Raw genomic sequence first — 26,262 nt, 5'->3', positions numbered from 1 at the left:
ATGGCAACCGGAGCTTCAGGCTTTGCTGGTGCTGCCTGCATCAGAGACCCCATCAGGGGCGGATTCAGCCAGAAAACGCCAGTCCCACACAGGCCTCCATCACCCGCAGGAAGAGGGGAGCCCCAGCCGGGGGGGATGGGGGTCTGGCCCCCTCCCGCCACGCTGCAGCTGGGGTCCCGCAGGGAGGGACTCGGCTCCGGTCCCCGCACCCCGTGCTGGAAGAGTGGCCGTCCAGCTCCGTGGGCTCAGGGCTCAGGCAGCGACGGGCAGCGACAGGCAGCTGCTCACTGGCTGCAGGGCTGGAAGCACCAGGAGAAGCGTCAAGCGGCACCGGCGGCGGTCCCAGCACCGATTCCCGAGCCTCAGCCTTTCCCACGACTCGTGCTTTTGTGCCGTGACAATATAATTGCAGCTCTTAGTGTCAGCGCGCAGAGCTGCCTCCCTCCCCCACGCCCCGCGTGCTGCGCTGGGAGCTCCCGTCCCCCCACTCATGTCCCCCTGCTCCCGTCCCCCCAGCTGCGATCCTCCAGAAAATGCTCCTGCCCCACAGCCTGCCTCCCCACACACGGCTCGGAGCGGGGGCGGACACGACAGGCTGCTCCCAGATGTGCCCCTGCCTTCCACCGCTGGCTGCCCGTGGATGAGGTCCGACCCTCCACAGCGCCTGCTGCCAGATGTGTCCCCAGCCTCCCTGGCTGGCTGCCCTCGGATGTGCCCCTGCCCTCCACAGCTGTATGCCGTGATGTGTGCTCTGTACACAGCTGGCTGCCTCCCAGCCAGCTGCCCTCCAGATGTGCCCCTGCCCTCCTCAGCTGGATGTCCCCTCCCTCGCTGGCCATGGCACATCAGCCCACCACCAAACTCCCCCCGGGCCCACCTCTGCCCAAGGGTTTCAGCTGTGCCACCGGGGCCTGGGGATGATGGGGCGAAGGCCCAGAGCCTTCTGGGTGCCCCAAGGCCACCCGCGCTCCCCTGAGGTAGGGCAAGTCCCAGACGTGGCCGGTAGCCCCAGGACTGGCCATGCCCCCGGGAGCTCCCAGCCCGTGGGGCAGCTCCCAGCCCTGGCGTTCCCGAGAGAGGACAGGCTCCACCCTGGCTCCCCACTGCCATGGGGGCCGTCCTCCACCCTGGCACCCCCTACACTCCTGTGGGCTCTGTCTCCCACCCCGACACCCCCCTCCCATCCCCACAGGGGCAGCTCTGCTCCCCGACAGCCCCACGCTTCGCAGGGGCAGCTCTCCATCACAACCCCCTCACACCGCGGGGACCCCTTGCTACGACACCCCTCTGCACCCCAAAGCAGAGGCAGTTCCCCACCATGACCCCCCCTGAGGGCAGGGGCAGTCTCTGCTCTCCCGCACAGCCACAGGCTGCTGGTGCCAGACGCAGCTCCGTTCCTGGCTCCAACCTTTGCCGGGCGCACACAGCTCCGGTGGGAGAACAGAGCTGCCAGTGTCCTGCAGCGCGGCCGCGGATGGGACACGCAGGAGGCCTGGCTGGCACCTACCGGCCGTGCCCGGCTCCCCCAGTGTCGGTGGCAGTGCTCTGCCGCAGCCCCTCCACCTGACCATCGTCCCCGTCCCCGCTGCATCGCTCCCAGCCGCAGCCGCCGGCACGTCCCGGTGTGGCAGCGCTGACAGTGCCGAGGTTTCCATGCCCAGATGGGCAGGTCTTCCCCTTGCGGTGCCCTTCTTCCTCCCCAGCTGCAGCTCGGCAGCCTCCCAGCCATCCACCCACGCTGGGCTCCTTCCCGGTCTTCTCCACCCAGCTGACATTTAGGTGATGCGACACAACCCCCCTCCCGCCCTGTTCAGAGAACCGCGAGACTCCACACCTACCCTTCTTCCGAACAACTTCTTCTGATTCTGGCTTGCGGCTGACGGAAACAACCTTCATCACCAGGTGGTTCCCCCCTTGCCGGATCAAGGACACCACCTGCTTGTGCCCCACCTTCACCACGTTGACACCATTCACCTAGGACACAAACAAAGAGAGCGGTGTAAAGGCTGCCGGTCACAAAGGCAGCGGGCAGAGGGCAAGACCGACGGATGTCAAGCCACAAAACCAGATGATTTTGCATGTCTGCATCTGTTTTTGCAACCTAGCCTATTTTCGTACTTAAGCTGTGCCTGGGGGATGTCACCTACCAGTGACCACAACCCTCTGGAGAAGCTGAGGAACCTGCACCAGGCCAGTGCAATCCAGGGCACCAGGGCTGGACCTCCCCCTTCCTACTGGGCTGTCAGGACAGATCACTGAAAATCGGGCATTTCCTAGTTCTGCCGGAGTGTTCGGCAGCCAGGGGGGTGGCTCCTGGATCTGCAAGCCTTGAGCTGCGCCGCAGGTCTGGAAGAGCCCCAACAGCTCCACCGCCCTGTCCCCGCCAGCAGCAGCCCATGCCGTACAGACGGAGACACTTCCCTGCTGCCCCAACTGGTCAACTCCTTCCAGGGGTCCGCAGGACACATGCTGGAGTTCATCCCTGCCGTTGTTTCCAGCGCTGGCACGACCTGTTGGTTTCTTGGACAACAAGATGGGACCGGGATGTCAGGTTGGGCCATCTCTGAGACACAAACCCAAGAAGCGAACTGGAAAACGCAGCCTCAGTACTTGGGTGTCCACCAAGTAGCAACGAACACAAGGGTCTCCAGGGCCACTGACAGACGGACCCTCACTTTGGGTAACTGGGGTTTAGGTGAAACGGGGGCGAGGACGCTTCACTGATGGAAAAGCTGGTTTCAACTTTGGCAGCTGCCGCCCGCTTTGTAAAAGGACCAGGCGCGTTTGCACCCCGCGGTGCTGGCTGTTGGAACGTGCTGTGCGCTCCCGCAGCGCGGCTACTCGAGGCGTAAGGGAACAACTGACAGCAAGTAAGAGAGGAGTGACTACCCATGGGCAATAAAGATAGGAGCACTTAGGTTAATAATTGTTAATGTTTGTTTCCAGAAATGGAGCACTCAAAAGACAGGCAACGACAGGATTTTGGTTGACCACGCAACATTGATTTCGTCACCCTAGGTTCAAGACCAGAAGGATCACAGCTCCGCTGCTGCATGCCACCGGCTCCAGGTCTCACCGACAGCTGGCGAGGGAGAACTCAGCCCTTCCTCCACAGGTTTGCTCCCAACGTTCAGTAATTCCCACTGCTTAAAAAAACCAACCCAACTCGTTCCCACATTACTGTCAAGAAATCGGTTTTGAGGCCCAGGCTCTGGTGCTGCTCTTCCTGCCGCAGCCCCGGGGTCACCCAAACGCAGACCTGTCCCGGGCGCTGGAAACTTCGGCGCTCAAGAACCTTTGGGGTTTGTGTGTTTCAGCTCCAGCTGGAGATGTCCCGGCTTTAGGGTAGACCGAACTGTTGTTTAAATCGTTAAACAACATTTGCGTTATGGTGTAGGTTATCACATTGGCCATCCGTGAGCCATAGTGCTGTTTTCTATGAAAAACTGTAAAAATATAAAAAATTAAAAAAGGGGCTGAACAAAACTCTGAAGTGGAACATCAGCGTTTTCTAAGATGCAAAGCTTTTGGAATAATCATTCTATCTCAAATATTTAATTATTCAATTTTGATTAGAATTGATTCAGTAATTATTCAATTTGCATGAAAACACATGTTTTCCTCAGAAAATTTGATTTCGATGATATTACCAGCCTACTCCAGCTAAATCACCTCTTAATCTTTTTTTTGGACAAGCAGGTGGAATGGACTGAACCCTGGAGCGCGGTTATCCTGTATTTTCTCCTGACAGGGTCGGGCTCTTCTCCCAAGGAACAGGCGGTGGGACAAGAGGAAACGGCCTCAAGTTGTGCCAGGGGAGGTTTAGGATGGATATTGGGAAAAATGTCTTCATGGAAAGGGTTGTCAGGCCTTGGACCAGGCTGCCCAGGGCAGTGGTGGAGTCGCCGTCCCTGGAGGGATTTCAGAGCCGGGCAGACGCGGTGCTGAGGGACGTGGGTCAGTGGTGACTGGGCAGTGCTGGGTTAACGGTTGGACTCGACGAGCTTAAAGGTCTTTTCCAACTAAAACAATTCTGTGATTCTATAAAACCTATTACATCTAAGCAGTTACCTTTATCAAACAAATCTGACACCTCAAAGAATGAAATTAAATGAAATTTGGTTTATGAGCCTTTCATCTAGTAATTACATTCTACTCTTTAACTCTTTATCAACTGCCTACAGCACCTGATTGTTTAATTTTTGCCAGCAACTGACATCAGACTCACAGGTTTATAATTAACCGCATCATCCCCTTGCCCCTTCCCAACGCCAGCGCCAGCGCTCGGCCTGGCTCTGCCCCAGCATCATACAGTCGCAAAATGCAAAAAGTGAAAAATTGCCACCTGGAAGACGCTTACAGCCTCGGTTACTAATGGCTTGGAACGCGTTTCATCATCTGCATGTGATACATGCACATCGCCCTGCTCCCTTCCAAATAAAGAACAGAAATACTGACAGAACACGCCGGTGCTTTCTGTTTCATTTTTAATCATCCAAACTTGTCCACCCAACTGGGCAGCAGTTCAGGTTTTTTAGGTCACTCGAATGCAGCAGGAGTGGGAGGTTTTCGCCCTGCGGGCTGGAGGTGGGACCTTCTCCCTCTGCTCCACCCTGGGGCAGCTCTGGTGGCACAAGGCAGGGTTCGTGGTCTCCAGGAGAGACCACCGACTGCTGTGGCACCCCCTGGCGCAAGCACCATCGGAGCACTGTGTCCCGCTGGTGTTCTGGCAGACTGTTGGTGTTTTTGCTGACAGTCAAGTGACAGATGGAAAATGTTGATTTTCAGTTGTTTATAACTTGGTGAGATCGCGCATGAGGAAAAGGTACCAATGTGGTCAGACAGCTTTTTGCCCAGCGTGTTCTGAAAGTGCCCATAGATGGACAACTCCTGCGAAAGCCGTAAGACGCCAACTTAGCCTGCACTGTGCAACGTCATCCACCGCCGGGCACCCCTTGACTGTCCGGAGCACGAAAAAGCAATGACTGGCTTCGCCGAGCACGCTAAGGGCCAGCCACGAAAGACAAGAAGAACGCGACGCTGGCCAGTAAGTGCAGAGAGTCTCAGTGCCACGCTTGGCCAGGACCACCAACTTGACCCTGTGGCTCTCTGAGACACCCTTGGCCAGAAGGACCAACCCAACGCCAGAACCCAAGCGGCCAGAACCGAGCCAGAGCTGGGCTGGGCTGGACAGTTGCAAAGGGACGCGTGGTCAGTGGAGCGTGAGTGATTTGGCTGATGGGAAAAAACATCTCTGCTGTTTAAAACAGAGGGAACAGCACATTAACGGTCTTTCTGTGGCAACCTCAAAGTATCGGTCCCGCGTTGCCAGGCCTTTTCTGTGAAAGATGGAGTAGAAACAAGCAGGTGCTCAAACCCTAGGAAACCGCAGCTCAACCTGACCAGCAGGAACGGCGTCTTGCAGAGAGCAGATAAAAAAAGCAGTCAAGAGGCTAAAATAACATCAGAGGTCAAGAAGGACCATTACACAGGAAAGCTGACCACAGGGGAGACTGGTCAGACAGCTGCTCGTACAATGCAAGGCTGTCTGGGAAAAAAACCAGCTTCTGAAAAACAGGGAATCCTGACTCAGCCCCGGTTCCTGGTGATACCCAAGAAGATGAACTACAGAACTCTGCAACTGCAAACAGCCGTGGCTGAACACTCATCCGAGCAAAGCTTCTCTAACAGTTGCTCTTGAAGAATTCAAACTGCAAAGAGAGGAACACGCCTGATACACAGGTTAGCTCACCGAGGAGACGGCGTGAAGGTTTTCAGTTCTTCTTCAGCTTCCAACTGGGCTGACTCAATATGGCGTGACAAAGCCCCGGTACCGAGATGACAGTGCCTGGCACCGCGGCTGGGACCGTAACCTACCGGGAGGTGAGCTCTCATCACCAGTGAGCAAACCAGTGCCTCAGGACGCTGTTCCGCTGCAGAAAGGGAGACCCCGCACCACCACCTGCAGCCCACCGACGGGCTGCCAGGAGAAGCCACAACAGCCAGAGACCCCGGGTGCAAGGTGCCTGAGAGGGAACAGGGGCCATGGTTCAACAACGCTGCTGATCCGCTGAACTGGGAGAGGATCGAAGATGCTGGGAGGGCTGGAGCCCCTCTGCTGGGGGGACAGGCTGAGAGAGCTGGGGGGGTTCAGCCTGGAGAAGAGAAGGCGCCGGGGAGACCTTCCAGCCCCTTCCAGTCCCTAAAGGGGCTCCAGGAAAGCTGGGGAGGGACTCTGGCTCAGGGAGGGGAGCCACGGGACGAGGGGGAAGGGTTTTCCACTGGAAGAGGGGAGATTGGGATGAGATCTTGGGAAGAAATCCTTTGCTGTGAGGGGGGTGAGCCCCTGGGCCAGGTTGCCCAGAGAAGCTGTGGCTGCCCCATCCCTGGAGGGGTTCAAGGCCAGGTTGGACGGGGCTTGGAGCAACATGGGCTGGTGGGAGGTGTCCCTGCCCAGGACAGGGGGTTGGAACAAGATGATCTTTAAGGTCCCTTCAACCCAAACTGTTCTATGATCTCAGCCAAGCCACCCCCCACCTTCAGCAGTAAGGGAATGTCAGCACCGTGCTCCCGGGAGCACAATACCATCTCCCACAGGAGGAAGAAAAGCACTTAGACATAAAAAGAGGAGGCAGCGAAATGAACAAAGCAAACTGTTTCATCTCTCTGAGCAGAGCCATGCACGGAGGATCCCTGTCACACAGACAGCCTGGGGCTGTCTGACGATGGTAGCGCCACACGGGGGAATTGCCTGAGACACACACACAAAAATCAGTTTTTGGTCCCAGCCTATGAAGTGGAGAGAGGAATCTTCAAGAAGACCGGCAGCTGGGAGTCCTGCCTGTTGAATTAAACACTCCAAATGACCGCTGGCCCTCAAATGGGAGGTGTTGGAATGAAAGGATCAGACAGGCAGTGGTGGAAACGTGGCTGGTTTTGATCCAGTTTCTTGGACACAACCGCCTGATGAGGATACACTGCTCTTGGAGATGTGCTTTTGGCCTGGAACCAGACAATAGGTCGAGTCAAACCATGCAGAAAGTATCTAAAAACCACAAAAGAATATACATAGAAAAGTGAAGACACTGTCAAAGTCTGGGCATTAAATACCGCTGCAACCATCTTCTGAGTAGCCACATGACGCATCCATGAGGACCCCCAAGGTGAGAGGGCAAAAGGTGGCAGATGGGCCACCATGCAGATACGTGCACAGTAATGCTTCTAGGGAAGAGCCATCTGAACACGCTGCATGATGCTGAACGTGGACCTGGTGGGTAGAGCTCCAGCTAGGTCTTGGCGCTGGTACTGCCAGCTCTCAAAATCATGGGCTCTGTGCACAACGGCAGCCAAAAAAGCCAACAAAATATATCAGGGAAGAGACGGGAAGCAAGGCGGGCAATGTCATTTGGGGCTAGGCTGATGCTGCTCGGGCACACCTTCAGTGCTGGGCGCAGGTCTGGTTCAGCATCTCAAGGAGGAAGTGGTGGACCAGAGAAGGCCCAGAGAAGGGCAACTAAAATGGTCAAGGGGTTGGAGCAGCTGCCCTACGAGGACAGACTGAGAAGGCTGGGACTCTCCAGTTTGGAGAAGAGAAGTCTCGGGGAGATGCATGGCCAAGGCTTACAAAACTGCCCAAGGCGGTGGAGACAGTGCAGGCAGAGCTGCTCTTCACCAAATCCTGCAGCATTAGGAGAGGGCTCTCAATGAGACCAGTGGCAGGTCAGGTAAAACCAGACAAAAGCAAGACTTCTTTGTGCAGCAGGCAACGGTCATCTGGAGCTGGCTGCCGTGGGAGGCCATGGAGGAGGACGGTACCAGCAGGTTCAGAGAGAGATTAGATGAATTCCTGGAGAGCAGGTCCTTGCACAGGTGCTGATGGGACTGAGCAGGGTCATTCCTGCTAACGTCCCCAGTAGGACACTGGATGCTGGACGGCACAAGGGGAATGGACCACCCAAAACTGCCAGGCACACGTGGTCTCCTTAATTAATAGCATCTTGCAATGCCACTGTCAAAGACAGAGAACAAGGCTAATGGACCGTCAATTTGGCCCACTGGGACATTTCATACGTCCAGTCTGATCCCTCCCAGCAAGATGACAAAGACACAAAGCTTTAGCAGTCTGTCACAGGAGATAATGTCCCCATTCTCCCAATCATTTCAGTAGCTTTTCTATGATCCTGTTCCAGTCTGAATTCATCTTTCTTGAATGCAGATTTCCAGGGCGGTGAATATTACTGCAGATGAGCTCTTATGTGCCTTGAGTAATAGCACTAGTACTTCCCGCTCGTGACTGCCCAATGAACCCCTACAGCAGAAGAAAGCTCTGAAAAGATGGGCAAGGGAGCCTACAGGGAGTGACTGACCAGAGCTGTTGCAACGAAAGCTGAACCGATCTCAACTCCAAGGGGACCAGCCTTTGGATTAGATCAACTGGCCACAGCAGTTGAGCGGGTCATCCAGTGGTGTCAGGTGAGCGGATCAGCTGGCTGTAATGGTTGAGTGGGTCAACCAGATCTGTAACGTCATCCTTGAATTAACGAGAAGAGCCAAAAGTCTTCCTGAGTTAGCAAGAGCAGAATGGAGGAGGACTCTATAACTGGATTAGCCCAACAGAGGATACAAAAACCAAACAACAAACAGAAAGAACTCAAAGACATCAACAGGCTTGAGCTGGTGTCAACCCACTTATGCCTTCAAAGTGACGGGGGACGGCCAGTGTCGTGATGGCGAGCAGATTAGAGAGACTGGTAACGAGACTCACATCTGTATGGTGATTCAGCTGCATATTGCATCTGCTATTCTCTGCTGAGTGTAATTTCTATTTGCATTTAATTTAGGCATATTGCTGTACCACTCTGCTAAATCAAAATCCCATGTAGAATCATAGAATGTGTTGGGTTGGAAGGGACCTTTAAAGGTCATCTAGTCCATGTAATGTCAAATAACTTCAAGTAAGTGAATCCGGCAGAAACACCGAACACGCCACATGTGGAATATCTAAAAGCAGCTGGTCAGAGAGTACTGGACTGTGACCTGCGTTCAGTAAAAACTTCCTCATCAAGGAGATGCCACCGATGTGGAGATCAATGGTACGACCTTACAGGCCCCAGCATGGTGCCAGCAGTGCCGGGACAAACAAAATGTTCCCAGCTGAAGTCAGACTGGGGGGAAAAAAGAAGAGAAAGCTCTGTCCCCTTGCAAGGACGGAATCCTTTAATGGCGAGCGGTATCCGAAGCTAGGACAGGGCAGGGTTTGATTGTGGAAGGAGGATAAAGGTACTATCCCTGAAGCTTCAGCAAGCGTGCTGTGGTCCGTTCCGGACACTTCATTACTCAACTGATGTTAAGCAGTGAGAAGCAGCTTTGAGAAACGCACAGTACTGTTAGAGAATTAGAAGGGCTGAGTTCTGAGGAAAGACTGAAAGAACCGCACATTATGGGGTATCTGTCCGTACCTTTGTTACGTGGTGCCTGTCTGTACAGAAGAAGCCTGACCTGACAGTGAATCACCCAAATCGCGCACGTTCCCAGGAATAAGTAGTTACTTAGACGAATGTAGACTCTGAAGCCTGAATTAAGTCTGTTCTGCTCCAGAGCTCGGTTATGGCCATCCACCAGGAGAAGAATGGGGCCATCAACCAGGATATGCACAGACCACTGGACAAAACTGAGGGGGTTTGGGGGGTAAACCTTCACCAGCAGGAACAAACCCACACGTCACTCTGGAGAGCAGAGCTCTCTAGATTTCTGATTGCCAACTTCACCCTTTCAGCATCTCAAAGCACTCGAACTGGAGAAAAGGCTGCAAGATTATCCAGATCCTAAGATGCTCCTTCTGAGAACTTGAGCGCTAAACTGTCTTTCCCACCTCTCCCAGGCAATCTCATTCTCTGGGCATAGGACATACTGGTGCAAAAATGCTTGGAAATGGGATTTCACTAAAGGCCGTGACTGTGGTTACGCAGCGGATCTTCTGTACGTGCACTGAGATCTGCAGCGAGCTGCCTCCCTCCGAGCTGGGCGATGGAGTTACACAGCCACCCCCCAGAGCGATCGCCCTCTCAGCTGCGCAGGACGGACTCCTTAAGCCTCAAACCTTCTTCCGCTCGTGAATCATCCCAAGGGTCTTTCAGAATTCCGCTCAGTAACGTCAGACTCATCCCGGCGTGAATGTCTGACTCGCACAGAGCGATGCTCCAGTGATCCTCCAGAGCCGCAGCCAGAAGAGGCAAGTTCATGAAACTCTGGAAGTCTGTCCTTTACACACACAAAGTATCTCTGCCACGTCCTACGCATTCAACTACCGTTAACACAATTAGCTTGGAGAAACCCATGTCCTTTGCTGAGTTACATCTTTCCAGGGTAATTTCATATCCTGTAACCGACATTCCTTGCTCGCAGCCGCGTCTCCCTGCCCGGGCTGCCGGAACATGGCTGCTTCGGCAGGAAAGCCAGACCATTCCCCAGCAGCAGCCTTGCTGTTCCCCCACCGTTTGTGATACCCGCAGTCCCTACAAACACGCATTTTTGTCACTATTTTGAAACACCGAGAGAAGTGCTGAGCTGCGGGGATGAAAAACTGTAAAGAAACCTTGCTGGTGATGGCCCCCCACACCGGTACCTTCTCCTTAGCAGCTGCTTTCTGAAAGTTCACGGTGCTCCTAAGCCACCTTCGTTCTCCTAATTCCCTTTATTGCAAGGTTATTTATCCCCAAGTCACGCGGCTATTAAGGAAGTCAAAACATACCACGTAAAGGCAGTCCTCACTCCAACCAGTGCCACGGTGCTGTCGGGACAAGACAGCGGGTTTGTTTCCACCTTCCGTGGAACCCCACGGTATGGTATTAGCTGTGTGTTCACTCTCTAATTCTTTGTTGATTGTCCTCCAGATGAATTGCTCCATTCCGTCACCCAGCGCTGATGCTGAGCCAAGCCAGCCACAGTTTCCTGAACACCTATTTTATACCCTCAGAATATTAGAATAGCAACAGCCCTCTACCAACTCTTCCAAATTTCATAGATTAGCAAGATTTTGAGGTATTAACGTTAGTGGTTCAGGCAACTCCTCAGCTAGGCTCTTTTAGAGGCTTGGGTATATGTTATTCAAGCCTGTTAATTTGAGTATGTTTATTTTTAGCAAATACTATCTCACTTTCTCCTTGGTTACAGCTGGGAAACTTTCTGTTCCGAGCACATCATATGGATAGATACATCCTCCTGATTTGTTCCCAACTCAGAGCAGAACATTTCTGCCTTTTTTTTTTTTTTTGCACCAGAATATACAATTTTATCATTTACATAGAGAAATGGATCTCTTCCAGACTTTTAAAATTTCTTCTAATGCTCTTAAAATTTCTTAATATCTTTACATATTGGCCTTTCCTATTTCCTTTGGCTCCCCTTATCAACCTCCTACACGCTTTAGCTCAAATTAACCGCATTTCCTTCTCCTTTACTTGCTAACCTTTCCAGTAAGGAGGGGATACGTGTGTCTGTAAGTAATATTTAACCACTCCTTCATTATCTCACTGAAGTGGGTGATGTCTTGCCCAGCAGATTTTACCCCTCTGATTCTCCCCCCCGACTGCATTTAGCAGCGTGTCCTCAAACAACCCTTAGATTTTGTTAATTATGTAAAATTTACGTTCCCGAATATCAAGAACTCCGAGGTTGAGAAGGACGGCACTCTTCCCCCGCAGGAGACCCTCGGGCGCTGCTGACACGCTCTGCCCACCACCGGGACAGCCCGAGCCCGGCCACCAGCCCTGCTGCCGCACCGCACGCGTCCACGGAGCCAGCAATTCCTTTTTTTAATCTGTCAAATGAAACTAATACCAGATTACATTATCTCACAGCACCGCTATTTCACTAGAGGCAGAAGAGACGCTCAGGAAGCGCTCCCCTGCTGAACTCAGCTCTGCCGCCGCAGGTTTTCTCCTCACCAGAAGGAAAGGGGACTGGGGGGGGCGCTTCAGCCCCAACGCAGACACCCCCAGAAGCCGTCGCGCTGCCTTGCACACCCCACTGTTCCGGCAGGTCGATTCTCAATTGCAATTTTCTCTTCTTCTAACGATGCTTTTGTACAACTATGTAACACAGACCTAAATAACGAAAATATCCAGAAATGTACATCCAGATTTGTATCTCATGTCAGAAGTCCCGTGTGTACGCGCACACGCGCTCACAGTATGCGCCAAGCGGACGTACACAGGCTCTTGCCCACACCACTCCAGGAAAAAAATCAAGGCTCTAAAACCCGCCAGGCTGAGAGGAAGAGACAAGACACTACGGACCGTGCTCTTGAATCCTGGCCCGGTGAGGCAGGATTTTCAAAACCCCACACCCCGACAGGTCTAGTCCTAAACTGTGGCACTTTCACAGCCTGGTGCGTCCCAGTGGCTGCAGCGAGCCGGGTGAGCACCAATTGCCTAACGGCGTAATTGTCTGCCTGCATTTCATTCTGGTGCCGGGCATGGAGAGGCATCACCGCAGCAGCGGCCAGAGTCGAACCCCACTTCGTCCAAAGGCATCTCGGTAACGCCCGTCGCTGAGCTCTGCACGATCGCCCAAATCTCTGCAGTTTGAAACCTTCCCTCAAGAAAGACCACATCTCTGTGCTACTGCATTCCATCCAGCGACGCGACGCTGTACGGTCACATCCACCTCCCCTGCCTCCTAAAGATCACCTACCAGCACGGGCAGCATCTTCAGGGGACACTGCCCACGAACGCCGCCTGAGCGTCCGTCCCAGCTCTGAAGCACAGGCGCTCTCTGCCTCAGCGGCGTCTGCAGGGCTCGGTGACCCAGGCTGCCTGAACGTGGCACAAAAGGGAAAAGCCCACCCTACTCCCACCGTTCTGCCCAACCTTTCATTGCGAGCCAAAGAGCCCAGAAGATGCTGTGACTGTGCACTGGATGCCAAATTCCTGGGAACGTCCTTTCTCCTTCGGTTCACTTACCGCTGTGCATCCTCACTCCACAGCTCGTGCCACGCAGCGAAGAGGTGACAACAGCGGAGCGAGCCGCTAGCCGGGGAGGTGACAGCACTGCTCTCCCCAAGCCGGTGTCTCACCTCAAGGCTGCAGCACTGGCAATGACGTTGTGTGGTGTGCGCTGAACTCAACGGAGACACTTCCCAAAGGCAACCTGGAGGGCACCTGAGCTCTGCTGGAGAGGCGCTGGCAGCTCCCCCTCAGCTACCAAAGCCTTGCCCCGTGCTGCTGGGACACTGCCTGCTCAGACACCTCTGCTGCAGGGCGCCCGGGATGCGGGGGTCTTCCTAACAGATTTTGTCAAACGGATAAAGAGGAACTAAATGCATTTAAAATGGAGAGCGAGCGCTGCCTTGGAAGAACGCCGCTCAGGAAAGAAGAGAGAGACACTTCAAAGGCCACCTTGGCTAAAAACTTTCAGTGCCAGGTGACTTTGTGCTGGAAACGAGAGAGGAACCACGTTTAGGTCTTTTGCTATCTACCCTAGCCATGTTATTGTCACAAAGAAGGCTGTCACCATCCATGGAACAAAGACACCATGTGCCAGCCAGACCTGTTCTGGAAGGTTTGCTGCCCGCCCCCGGGCCTGGATTGGTGGAATTGTGGAAAGATTTTGGGACTCCTCTGCCCTTCTGATTACTACCCTTTGCTGCTCAAGGTGGGTAACAGTGAAACACCCAGGAAAAACCCTGAGCAGCTCAAAGGTGACTGCAAGGCTTTGGGGTCAAAGGTGATGGAGACACAGCAAGAGTGTGTTCCAGCTGTGTTCTCAACAGACTCTGTCCCCAAAAACTCTTCCGGCTGAAGTAAAGACCCACTGTGGAGCACACACACCTGCCAGACTGATGCCTGGCCGGGCAGCTGATGCTGCCAGCTAAGATTCAGGTTCCTTCATCCTGGTGCCTCACTGGAGGATGACGGAAGACTACCAGGAAGAGAAAGACCCTGTGAAAGTACAAGCGGGAAGAACACCTTTGCGACAACACTTGCTGATGTGGAGAGAAGGGTTTTAAACTAGGGTCATGAGAGAATGGGGGCCTAAGCCCAGAGATGAGAGAGGAAGGTGTGGAGGAGGTATGCCAGTAAAGGTCCACAGCGGGACATGCATTTTCTTGTCCAGAGGACTGGACATTCGGAGGCCTTCCTCAGGTTCACAGAGCGTGGACTGCAAACACAAAGAACTACCCGTCCTGCTGTGGCCGCAGGGCTATGATGTGGTCAGACTCAGAGACGTGGCACAGCATGCGTGGATCAGGATGTGGCCGCAGCTGCCTACAGGCTGTTCAGAGCGGACAGGCAGGAAAGGGAGGTGTCTCCATGTGATGGAGCCCCTGGCTGCACGTACCTGCAGTGTGGGAGCACAGACGTGCCATCTGAGCGTCTCTGGAGCAGATCTAGGCTAAGAGCAGGAGGGACACTGGGTCTGCTACCACCGCCTGAGAGGAGGTGGAAGGTGAGGTCGTCCATAAACAACCAGTGGAAGTCTTGCAAGCCTTCATCTTCTCCAAGATTTTGACTGTCCAGACATCTGCTGGGAAGGCAAGGGATCACTGGCCAGGGAATCCAGGAGGCTCCCAGGCCACTGCTGACAACTTCCTAACACAAACCCTGGCTGCTGGAGGAGACCTTCTGCTTGACTTGCTGCTCACCAACGGGGAAATGCGGGTGGTGAAGGCGGTCACAGGGCAGCCGAGACTGCAGCAACTGCGAGGTGGCTGCAGTGAGCCAGGGAGGGAGGCTCGAAAGGCGAGTGGCAGAGAGAGAATCCCGAGGCTCGGGACAGACTTCAGCTTCTTGAGAAGCAGCCCAAAGGGAAGGGAGTGCTGGTTTTCAAATAAAAATTCTTAAGATCTCGGGAACAACCCGCCCACCCTGTTGTTTAGGAAGACTGGGTATTTTTGCAGAAGGCTAGCTCGCTGAGTATCAAGCTGCTCAGTGAACTAAAATGCAAAGAGCACACAGAAGAAGGAGCAACGTGACGGCACCAAAACAACAAACGCAATGCGCAAGGACTAGGGACAGTTTCAGGAAGGCCAGAGCCCAGCTGGAGCAAAGACTACCAAAAGACGCGAAGCAGAACAAGGACATCTTCTAGTGGTACACTGGCACCAAAAGGAAGTTCAAGGAAAATGCGAGTCTGCTGATGAAAAATCAGTCATGGATAACACAGATATGACCAACGTGCTTAGTTGTGTTTTATGTCTCAGTGTTCATGGACAAAGTGTGCTCCCAGCCCTCGGAGTGTAGTGGACAACAAAAGACGGGCAGACAGTAATGGGGAAGCAACAGGTTAGGGAATTCTTAGAAGAGCCGCTGCGTCCATTGGAGCGGGTCTAAAGGAGAGCACAGAAATGATCCGAGGACTGGAGCTCCTCTGCTGTGAGGAAGGGCTGAGAGCTGCGTTGCTCAGCCTGGCTGAAGGCTCCAGGGAGACCTTACTGTCACCTTGCAGTACTTAAGGGGGGCTTATAAGAAAGACAGGGCCTGTAGCGACAGGACAAGGGGAAATGGCTTTCAACTGAAAGAGGGAAGATTCAGGCTAGATATAAGGAAGAAACTTTTTGCGCTGAGGGTGGTGAAACACTGGCACGGGTTGCCCAAAGAGGTGGTGGGTGCCCCATCCCTGGAAACATTCCAGGCCAGGTTGGATGGGGCTTTGAGCAACCTGATCTAGTGGAAGATGTCCCTGCCCATGGCAGGGGGTTGGACTAGGTGGCCTTTAAAGGTCCCTTCAACCCAAACTATTCCATGATTCTGCGATCCAGGTCCACAGACGCAGTGGGATTCAGCAGAGGTGGCCGAGGAAGCTGCTGAAGCAATCACAAGGCCACTGTCTATTCCCTAGGCAAAATCATGGTGATTTGGAAGGTCCCTGACAAGTGGTCCCTAATGTGACACCTTTGAGAAGAGAAGGGGAGTCAGCCCTTCCTCAGCCTCGTTAAGGACATGGAGCATGTCTTCTTCATGAACAAACAATTTGAAGGACAAGAAGGCAAACAAGACCAGTCAATATGGATCTCCCAACAGCAAACTGTGCTTGAGCAATATGGCTGTTTTCCGTGACAAAACAACTAGTTCTGTGGGCAAGGGGGGAACGGTGGACGTGACATACAGCAAGGTTTCTGACACCGACACCCACAGCATTCTTGTTTGGAAGCTGAGGAACCACGGACCAGATGCACGGACAGCTAGGCGAGCCGAAAACTGACTGGAGCACTGCGTGAAAATGTAGTGACTAATGACGAGGCAGCCGGCAATGAGCAGAGTGCTCCAGAGGCCAGTCCTGGGGCCCATCTTGTTCAACATCCTCGTCAACACCACAGGTGATGCAGAGAACACCCTCGGTAAAAGTGCAGACAATATTAAAGGAGGGGAGCGTCTGACGTGGTGAAATGCAGACCTTCAAATCAGAGGGGCCTTGAGAAATTTGAGGACCAGGCTAACAGGAACTTCATGAAATTCAACCACGGGAAGAAGGAGGGTGTGCATCTGCAGTGGACCAACCCAATGCACTGGTCCAGGCTCAGGAGAGACCGCCCCAGCAGCAGCTCGGTTGAAGAGGCTGAAAAGGCGTTTACGATGACTGCCAGCCTGCGTCTGAGCCCGTAACGCGAATAAGAGAACAGTAACAGAGAATAAGGCAAGCCGCATGCTGGGCTACGTAACAAGCAGCCTGGCCAGCAGACTGAGGGACGGTATCACCCTTTTTACTCAGCACTGGTGAGGCCGCACCTGGAATATTGTGTTCGGGTTTTGGTCGTGGAGTTCAAGAGAGATGGGGAGAAACTGAAGAGGGTCCAGACCCAGATGGCATGACAAAAGCAAGCAAGCAGCCTACAACTGCCTACAGGGCACTGACAAAGATGATGGAGCGCAACTCCTCCTGGAAGTAGCAGATCATGTAACGAACATGGCCAACAGCCAAAAATTGTGGTTTGGGAGGTTCAGGTTGGACTCAGACTTTAGCAAAAAAAACTTTCGCAAGAGTGCAGTACAGCCCCAGAAGAGGCCACCAGAAGGACAGCAGCACCACCACCCTGCAGACGGCCTCCTGCAGAAGGTTCCTGAGGGTTGGCAGGACAGAGGCACAGCCGACCTAATGCAGTCCTTCTCCGAGCAGGATCTCAGAGAACCCTTCCAACCAGCACTTCTATGCAGAGGAAAGAACATAGAGCTGTGTCTTCAAACACTGTCTCAGGAGGAAGATCAGCCTAAACTTACGGTTTCACTATAAAAAAGAGTAATGAATTGATGGAAAAACCCTCAAAGATCCCCAGAGAGCCCTGACAAGGAGCGATAGGACAATATTCTCTCCACTTTCCCATTAAAAGATATTTGGAAACACTACTGAGACACATGCTCAGGGAACTAAGAGAAAATCCCTCCATTTTAGGACGTAAAAAACACCCATGTGTAACTGGGACACAAGTTTCTACATTGGATAAGGATTTGACCATATCTCAGGCTGAAAATATGGTCCATCAAGCCACAAAAACGCATCTGCTAATTGTCTTTCTGTTACTAAAAGGAGTATTTCCTCAGCCAGGAGTGTATCCTCAGCAAGTTTGCTGATGATACCAAACTGGGGGGGGTGGCTGACACTCCGGAGGGCCGTGCTGCCATCCAGCGTGACCTGGACAGGCTGGAGAGCTGGGCAGAGAGGAACCTCATGAGGTTCAACAAAAGCAAGTGTAGGGTCCTGCACCTGGGGAGGAAGAATGCTAAGCACCAGTACAGGTTAGGGGTGGATCTGCTGGGAAGTAGTTCTGAGGAGAAGGATCTGGGGGTCCTGGTAGACAGTAAATTATCCATGAGCCAACAATGTGCCCTTGTTGCCAAAAAGGCCAATGGAATCCTGGGCTGCATAGGGAAGACTGTGGCCAGTAGGTTGAAGGAGGTCATTCTCCCCCTCTACTCTGCACTGGTGAGGCCACGACTGGAGTACTGCGTCCAGTTTTGGGCTCCCCAGTTCCAGAGGGACAGGGAACTACTGGAGCGGGTCCAGCGTAGGGCAACTAAGATGATTGAGGGACTGGAGCATCTCCCTGATGAGGAAAGGCTGAGAGAGCTGGGACTCTTTAGCCTGGAGAAGAGAAGGCTGAGGGGAGACCTTATTATGGCATACGAGTATCTAAAGGGTGGGCTGAAGGAGGATGGTGCCAGACTCTTTTCAATGGTTCCCAGCGACAGGACAAGGGGCAATGGGCACAAGCTGGAACATAGGAAGTTCCGTTCAAATACACGGAAAAACGTCTTTACAGTGAGGGTGACAGAGCACTGGAACAGGCTGCCCAGGGAGGTTGTGGAGTCCCCTTCTCTGGAGGTTTTCAAGACTCGCCTGGATGCAGCCCTGAGGGATGTGCTCTGGGCAATCCTGCTCTAGCAGGGGAGTTGGACTAGGTGATCTCTAGAGGTCCCTTCCAACTCTGAAGATTCCGTGATTCTGTGATTTCTCACAGGAAATGAACAGTCTTCAGAGCCACCTGACATCCAGGCCACCGAGTGAAAAGTTGCAGTTTCCAAAGAGAGTTAAGAAAAACCATCTGGGAGAGCGGAGATGCTGCAGAGGTGCACTCAGCAGCAAGTGAGGTAGTTGCAGCAATAGGGGAAGCAAAGAAAAGCTCATGTACTCAGCAGAGGCTGGTGACATCCTGCCACCGTTGAGGCACAGCTGATGGAGGCATCTCTAGCAACACAGTCACAGTACGGCTTTCAGGACCATGCACAGAACAAAGCCAGGCCCCATGTGCAGCAGAGGGCCTGGGGTATGGTGTAACACGCTCACCTGCTGCCACATGGCTCAACACACCTAGACACGGTGCCCTCCGCAGTGATGGGCTTGAGGAGAGTCTTAGAGCTGAGAGAGAAACCTTGTGCTATTAAAGATCTTGGTCCACCACAAACTGGAGATGACTTCTGTGAGACAGATGGACTGCAATGAGCAAGTGAGCACCCTGGGGACGGGGGAAACAAACCAGATCTCTTCTGGAGGCCACGGAAATAACATGCTCAGAGTCACGGCCGAAGACTGAATCTCCACATGAAAGCACTGTGTCCAGGAAGGGTTTCCTTCTCCTACAGCTGCCGGCGGAGGACAGCAAACAGGACAGACTCACAGCGATCTCAGTGCTACTTCGGAGCCTCCAGAGAGCTCAGCACCTCAGAGCATACGGACGCCACAAAATCCTCTGACTTCACGTTGGAGAGGCATCGCTGGTTTGTTGCCAAGGCTTTGCCACCCATGAACCTGAGAAGTACCAGTGCAGCTCTACCCATAGTGTTGATAGCACTTGGACTCCAGCAGTTCCTCCAAGAGAAACCCCCGACAGCACAGTGAAGAAAAACTAAATGCTCCAAGGAGCTGCTCCACGTCTGGTATTTCTGACCCGTAGTGCTACAGAATAATCTGCCTTTTGCCAGAGCCCGCTGTGCTGGGACTCCCCTGGCAGAACGTGCTGTCCACAAGATGGGCACCTACCCTGGAAGAAGCCGCCCTGGGATCCCTATCTGGTCAGGGGAGAGCTGGTCAGTCAATCCACCAGATTCGTCACATGCTAAGGCAGACCCCAGGCTAGGTGAGATGAATTCGCTACTCCCCGAATGCCATCTCCACGTTCATCTGGCCTCCACAGGCAGAACCGGTGGACTAGAGGAGGCAGGTAGGTGCAGACACCCAGGCAGACGAAGCCTGAAGTGAGGTGAGAAGAGTCCCACCATAGATCTCGACCAAAGGCCGCGTACTGAGATCATCTGTGCCTGTGTTGTTGCAGCAGCCCTGGGGATTGTAGGGCCACAGCAGTATTTAGGAAATTAAAGTGCCCCATGGACAGCCGGCGCCTGGGTGTTGAAATGCGAGCGACAACACTGACAAGCTGGTGTCCGCCAAACCATCCGCAGAAAAGCAGCCGCTTGGCTTCACGTTAGACCCGTCCTCCAACCACCCCACTTGGAGCGCACATGATGGAACTGCGGCTAAAAGAGATGCTGAGCAAACACTGAGGTTACTTATCGAGCTATTTCTATACATAGAAATGCCGTGGGAGAGAGGGTGAGGGGTGGTGATCTCAGCGGTGGAAGATCAAGGGCAGAGCTTGATGCCTCTGATCCGTCTGCCCCAAGCAGGCAGAAGCCCTGGGAATCTTCTGCCCATGTCACCCAACACAGGCTGGTCTGCCCGTGGCTGCTCTGAATCACGCTCGTCGCAGATGGGAGGGTTAGTCACCAGGAAGAAAGGGCAGCCTTCTCACTGGTGATGAACCGACGATCTTTCTTTAGAAGGCCTGATGATACAAAACAACTCATGTTCACGTATTTATTTTAGCATAAGAATCTGCAAAAGAGGGTCCTTTGGCTGCTGGATCAGCAGATAGCAAAGATGCTGAGCAGTTTCTGCTGGAGGTTCACCTGCACTGCGTTTCTTGAAACCTGGGCAGATGCACATTTTGGAGGCCTCTGGGCGTCTGCCAGGTAAATGACCGAAGCAGTGAGTGTGGCCACCTGAAGGCACAACCAGAGCCTGGGGGAATGGCCATGGAGGGGACAAAAAAGGAGAGACGGGGCTCATGAAGTTAAGTGAAGGGGCTATGAAGGAAATGAAAAACGAAGACCAAGAGCGAGCTCATGGGGAAATGCCGAAGGATCGCAAGACAAACGCAGGCAACTCAGCTGGATCCCCTGGCACGCCGAGGGGCTGCCCGTGTCCTGCCCGTTCTCTGCCTCGGGCAGTCCAGCGGGACGTCTCCATGCAGGCTCCCTACGGAGAGAGGCGCAGAGGAAGGCAGTGCGCGATGCAGCCCTCTGCCCTGCGTGTCCCTCCCTCTCTTGCAGGCTTTCTTCTCCTCCAGGCAGGATTTCGGCTGTGAGCATGGCACTCAAGGGGTCAGGACAACCGGGGCCGGGCACCTGACAGCTCCCCTACACGCTTACAACCTAGACAAGGCGTAAAATCTTCTGCAGTAATAAATCTGGGACCAGATTCCCACCCAAAATACACCGCAGTAAGCAGGGGCTGAGTCAACACAAAAAGCAGGAGATTTAGCACTTGTGACCACTCCACATGCTTTCCTGGGATTAAAAAATGAACCTGTTCACTCCAACACGGAGAGAAGGCTTAAGTGTGTAGGCCTCCTGAGAGAGGGGATTTGAAGCACAACAAAGGAGAGCAGAAAAAGCAACGAGCCCAGAAGGCGAGGAAAAAAGAGATGGTATCTCTCTGCGGAAGGAGAGAAAGGGCCAGATATTCCAGTCTATTACGGCACTTTAGAGCTGCCAAGACTTCTTTCGGAAGCCTGGGCACTCGGCTGCTGGAAGGGACTCGGCTGTGAGGGCAAAATTTTAAACACGCTTCTTCTGATGCTTGAATTTCTGTTGATAGGTGGCATTGTAGGACTGAGGTTACGTCTCTCCGCAGCTCCAGGCTCCCTCTGCCACAGCCAGAAGACAATCCGAGCTGGAGAAGCGTAAGGGAGCTGGGCAGTAAAACGTGGATCAGCAGGAGATAAGTCCCACCAGAGAGGGGTGAGCAGGCAGCGTACATGAATACGAACAGGCTGCAGATGGGATGATGGGCTGTTACTGTTGGATTCTGTGATCAAAGGCTAATCACCACAGTCATAACGAAGCAGAGGAACAACGACAGCTGGAGGAACCCCCATGACCTGACCGGAGTCATTGCACCCCGGCTCAGCTACCCCCAGGGCCACGGCGGGAGGGTCAGCCCCGGTCTGCGCCTGGACCCACGGGATGAGTCGGTGGGAGAGGGTCTCTCCTGGTCACCCTGCGGAGCGAGGGGAACTACTGCCAGTCGGGGTGTGGGACTCATTCCGGGATGCCAGGAGGAGCATTCCGGGATTGTGCCAGACCTACCAAGATGCTTAGTCAAAGAACCAAAGGTTGGAGAAAGGAGGGATGACGGTGGATCGGGCAAGAGCAAGGACAGGAGAACAAAGGGAGAAGAGTGTGGAAGAGGCCAGTCGAGCGTACCAGGTTGTCTGGCCATCCCTGCGCCTGGGCGCCGCAGCCTGCCGTGTCTCGGCACCACGCTCCCGCTGGGTGAGGCTGAGCTCCATGTGGCGTATCTGTGTGTGTGTGCACGAAGGTATCACTGCCAGCAGCCGGGGAAGGGGCCGTGGGTGGTGGGGTCCCACAGGTACTGGGGTACCAGACACTCCAGAGACCGGACTGCATGCATGTACGTCAATGTACACGTAGGTGCAATTATTGGTGAGGAATCATCAAGCTGGACTGGCCAGCGAGTAGGATAAGAGGTTTGGAGCCAGGTATCACAGAGGCCATAGACCTGGGGCAGGTACTGGAGGGACTGGAGGTCTGGGAATTTGCTACTGGAGGGACCAGACTGACCTGTGGGTTTCAGAGTCAGCTACTGGTAAGGCTCGGTGTCTGGAGCAGCTGCCAGGGAGACTGGTCTGGGTCTGTGTGTGCCTGTGCCCTGAGGACTGGAGACCAGCTGCTGGACAGACCAAGTGCCTAAGGCCTGGGGATACAGTGCACGTGTGGGTGCACGTGTGTGTGCAGATGTGTCATGAGATCCAACCACCAGCAAGCGGGGTGGGGATGTGGGTCTCAGGGGTTCACACACTCAGGTGCCAGCAACTGGGGAGACTGGAGGAGCTAGGGGCCAGGCACTGGCCAGACTGGAGGTCCAAGGCCAGCTACTGGAGGCATCCACATTGCACACACATAGAGAATCACAGAATCATAGAATTGCCCAGGTTGGAAGGGACCTTTCAGATCATCGAGCCCAACCATCAACCCAACTCTGACAGAAACCATCACTGACCCATATCTCTAAGCACCGCGTCTGCCCGGCTTTGAAATCCCTCCAGGGATGGTGCCTCCACCACTGCCCTGGGCAGCCTGGTCCAGTGCTTAATAACCCTTTCAGCGTAAACATTTTTCCTAATATCCATCCTAAACCTCCCCTGGCGCAACGTATACATATATATGTGTGTGTGTATATATATATATATGTATATATACATTCTTCGCTCAGGCTGATTTTGCTGTTTGTCTTTGCACAATGCGGTGTGTTTTCTGATCCGTGTGGCAGACTGTGCGTGTATGTGTATATTGTGCATACGTGTGTACGTGTCCCCATCGGGAACGCACGCTCAGCCCGGCCACTGACCGAACCGGGGAACGAGGAGCTGCAGCAGCCCTGCATCTACCGGGCGACTGGATTTAAAGCTCCCGACAGTCACCAGGGAGCTCTCACTTTCCTTCTTTAAGATTGTCTGCTCCTCCTGGAGGGGTCTGGTGAAACTTCCCACGTTCCCAGAATCAGGCAGAGGTTTCCCAGTTAAACACAGAGACCAGTCTTGCTGAAGAAAGTATCAGGTGAGGACACCAACACTCGTCAAACGCGTAGTCTGAAGCCCGTACAGCCATCCCATGGATCTCACGGACAAAGCCAGGGTCAACGCACCCCGACCTGCCGACCAAGCAGGTCCAGCCGGTCGCCTTAGCCCAGTCTAGGCCCCCCATTCCTACGGAAGGAGCTGGTAAGAAATGAAAGGCTAAAAAGGACGAGGAAGCAGAGTGGCACATCAGGCTTGACCAGAGGGCTGGGACATTGCAGTTGAACATGGTACGTGCCAGGTCCTGTACTAGAGTTGTTATAGGTTGGTATTTATCAGTCAAAAAGCCTCAAGGCTGAATGCTGAATTTGTCTGAAGCTTCGCTCCCCATCTGGGGGCAGATTCCCCCCTGCAGGCCTCCTCCTCTGGCCTTTGCTGCCTCTTTCAGGTCACCACCAGCTGGCGTACAAGGGGGTGGGCGGCTCTGCCGGCTCCTCACGCCAAGGCACACAGAAACACTTCTCACTCCTTCCCCAAAGGGAACTGCTGGAGCACCCACCAGACTACCTCCAGCATCCACGGCCACCCCTCTGCCGGCTTCAGAAGCTGCTTTAGTTGCCGAATTCACGTGAGGAAGACTAGGGCAGGTCAGGGCTGTAAGCAGCGTCCCTGCTCCTGGCATAAGGAGCTGTTTGGTGGTATCGGCAGAGCTGCTCCCCACCGCTGGGCAAGGCCAGCTCTCACGTGGAGACCGTCACTGTCACCAAACACTTCTCCGCCTGCAAACGCCTCTCAGGGCTTCCCACCTCCACTTTTTTTGGATTTGCTAACTCCAATGTGAAAGCACCTTCCATGCACCCGGCTGTCCAGCACTGATCTCCAACAGTCAGAAAGCTTTAAAGTTAAAAGACTAAACATTAATTTCGGCAAGAGACGGTCTCAGGCTACAAGTTACAAGGCTAGAAATGAAGTCTCAAACTTAAAATGCCCGTGCACCTTCGATCTAAATTTAACGCATCCCTAATCCGTACACTTGGACCGGCTGAAGACGGTCGCGGAGACCTGTGCAAGGGTTCCAGCCATAGCACACCACGTCCCTTCCCGAATATCGCCCTCAGGATGTGGCTTTACATTGCGGCAAAGCTGCTGCGCTCGTTCTGAACCCACCTCCAGCTCCCTTCCCAGGGAAACCACACGCGCCTATTGCTCCGCTTGCCAGAGATTTAATGATCAGGCAGCCAGAGGGGAAGCCGGCTCAGCCGGCTGATCCAAAGGGAACGGTAACGTGCTGAGGGCAGGTTACCAGACAAAGACGCTTATTCTGCAGCTAAACGTCCAAACTGGGAGGGAGGGGAGGGGGACTGCGAGTCTCAGCTGGGATGAGGCTGCCCTGCCTCCTCCTCGCACCCCATGTGGCTTTATACGCATTTGAAATTCTTCCTTGCTTTGTAATGTTTCTAATACTACGTATCAGAAAAAGTACCAGCGCTATAACGGTTTTGCCAGGTTTATGACAATTGGTTCTTCACCGACGTTCTTTAGAGGCCGCCGAAGATGCACCAGGCTATTTGGGTCACACAGCCCTCGCCAGCACCCTCCTGCTGCAGCTTTTGGGGACTTTCCGGCTGCAAGAACCGTGCTCACGCGTGGGACGGATGGTGCAAACGGCCTCCCCGGGAGCTGCTCTCCAGAGGTTTGGTGCAGAGGGCAAATCTGGGCCCCACCAGCGGCAGAAAGGACAGTGGAGGAGAGGTGTGCTCTTCCCACTGGAAGTAAGGCCAAGTGCTGACCTGCACCTCTGCGGAGAGGTCCCCAAACCCGGCTCCCCTCTCCCCTTCCAGCCGTGGGGTTCCCTGTGCTCCTGGCAGCACGTGGCCCCACGTCCCGCACGTGGCCGTCAGTCCCCCCCGGCCCTGCAGCAGGGTCACGCGTGCGGGCACCACTCCAGCCCTGGGACTCCTCGTCTGGGGTGAGGCACAGGCAGCACCTCGGCACGGACACTCCAGAGCCGTCCCTGCGTCGGGCACGGGCTTTCCACCAACTACGCACCCAACGTCCATCACTCTCAGGTACTCGCTGTGGAAAAAGTAGTGCTAGGATGATCCCACAGAGCACGGCCGGGAGCTCCAGGGTGCACCGCCCAACGGCCCAGTAGAGTGGTGACGACCACCCCTGGAGAAGACAGCATTTTCCAGTGAAAGCTTCAGGCTGCAGAGCGAAAGCAGCAGCTGAGCTGCCCAGGAGCACTTCCACAACCAGAGTCTGCCTTGCCTCACGCCACGCACGACCACAGCCTGCACCACGCCACCACCGCCACGACGGACCAGCGCAGATTGCATAGACTGCGTTACTGGGCTTAAAGCCTTACGATTGTTGCATGGGAAGACGTGGGAAAGCAAAGTCCCACGGGATGCCAGCCCCTCCTCAGACTGTATGGATGGTGCCGCTCGGCAGTCGCTGTGACGAGACTCGCAGCGAAGCCCAACCATGCCACCCACCTCAAACCTTCACACAAAGTTCCCCTTCCCATCTAACACACGCTCGCTTCACAGACTCGGTGTCTATTCGGCTTCACTCCACCTCTTCTGCCGCCGTCGTGCCCTTGGAAGGGGCAGGATTCATCTCACAGCCCTTCCTGCACCGACAGCGCACACATCTCCGTTTCACCCAAACTCCCTGGGATCCCTTTACAATTAAGGCACGGAAACGGGCATTTGACTGAGTGATGCACAAACACTTCAATCATTTCTCAGCTGCCTTATTGTAACAGCCTTTTCTCTGGCTTCGAGAAAAGCAGACTTGGCCTATTCATACCGTACCCATTTGGCATGGATTCTGAGCGTAATTTTCACTTGCAAGTACCACCCTGATGTCTCCTGCACGTTCCTCCTAGAGCGAGGAGAGTCCCTATAAACTTAACAAATCAATGCTATCGCTCTCTTTTAAATCAC

The 26,262-nt window shown here is 54.0% G+C and overlaps 1 protein-coding gene across 10 annotated transcripts in view; it reads right to left on the bottom strand.

The window, feature by feature from the left end:
• SHANK3 (SH3 and multiple ankyrin repeat domains 3) overlaps positions 1 to 26,262 on the bottom strand; it is a 378,942-nt gene that overhangs the window by 49,059 nt on the left and 303,621 nt on the right. For all 10 annotated transcript variants that reach the window (XR_012585285.1, XM_074573072.1, XM_074573077.1 and 7 more), the window contains exon 18: positions 1,839 to 1,974. Coding sequence is in view for 9 of the 10 variants with exons in the window: in XM_074573072.1 (XP_074429173.1) it covers positions 1,839 to 1,974 (136 nt within the window). In the remaining variant the exon portion in view is untranslated. The remainder of the gene's footprint in view (positions 1 to 1,838; positions 1,975 to 26,262) is intronic.

The sequence above is a fragment of the Larus michahellis genome, chromosome 1 (assembly GCF_964199755.1).
Source record: "Larus michahellis chromosome 1, bLarMic1.1, whole genome shotgun sequence".
In the NCBI taxonomy this organism is placed as follows: Eukaryota; Metazoa; Chordata; class Aves; order Charadriiformes; family Laridae; genus Larus; species Larus michahellis.
Note: the sequence above shows the minus strand (reverse complement) of the source record. Positions and strands in the feature narration are given on the sequence as shown.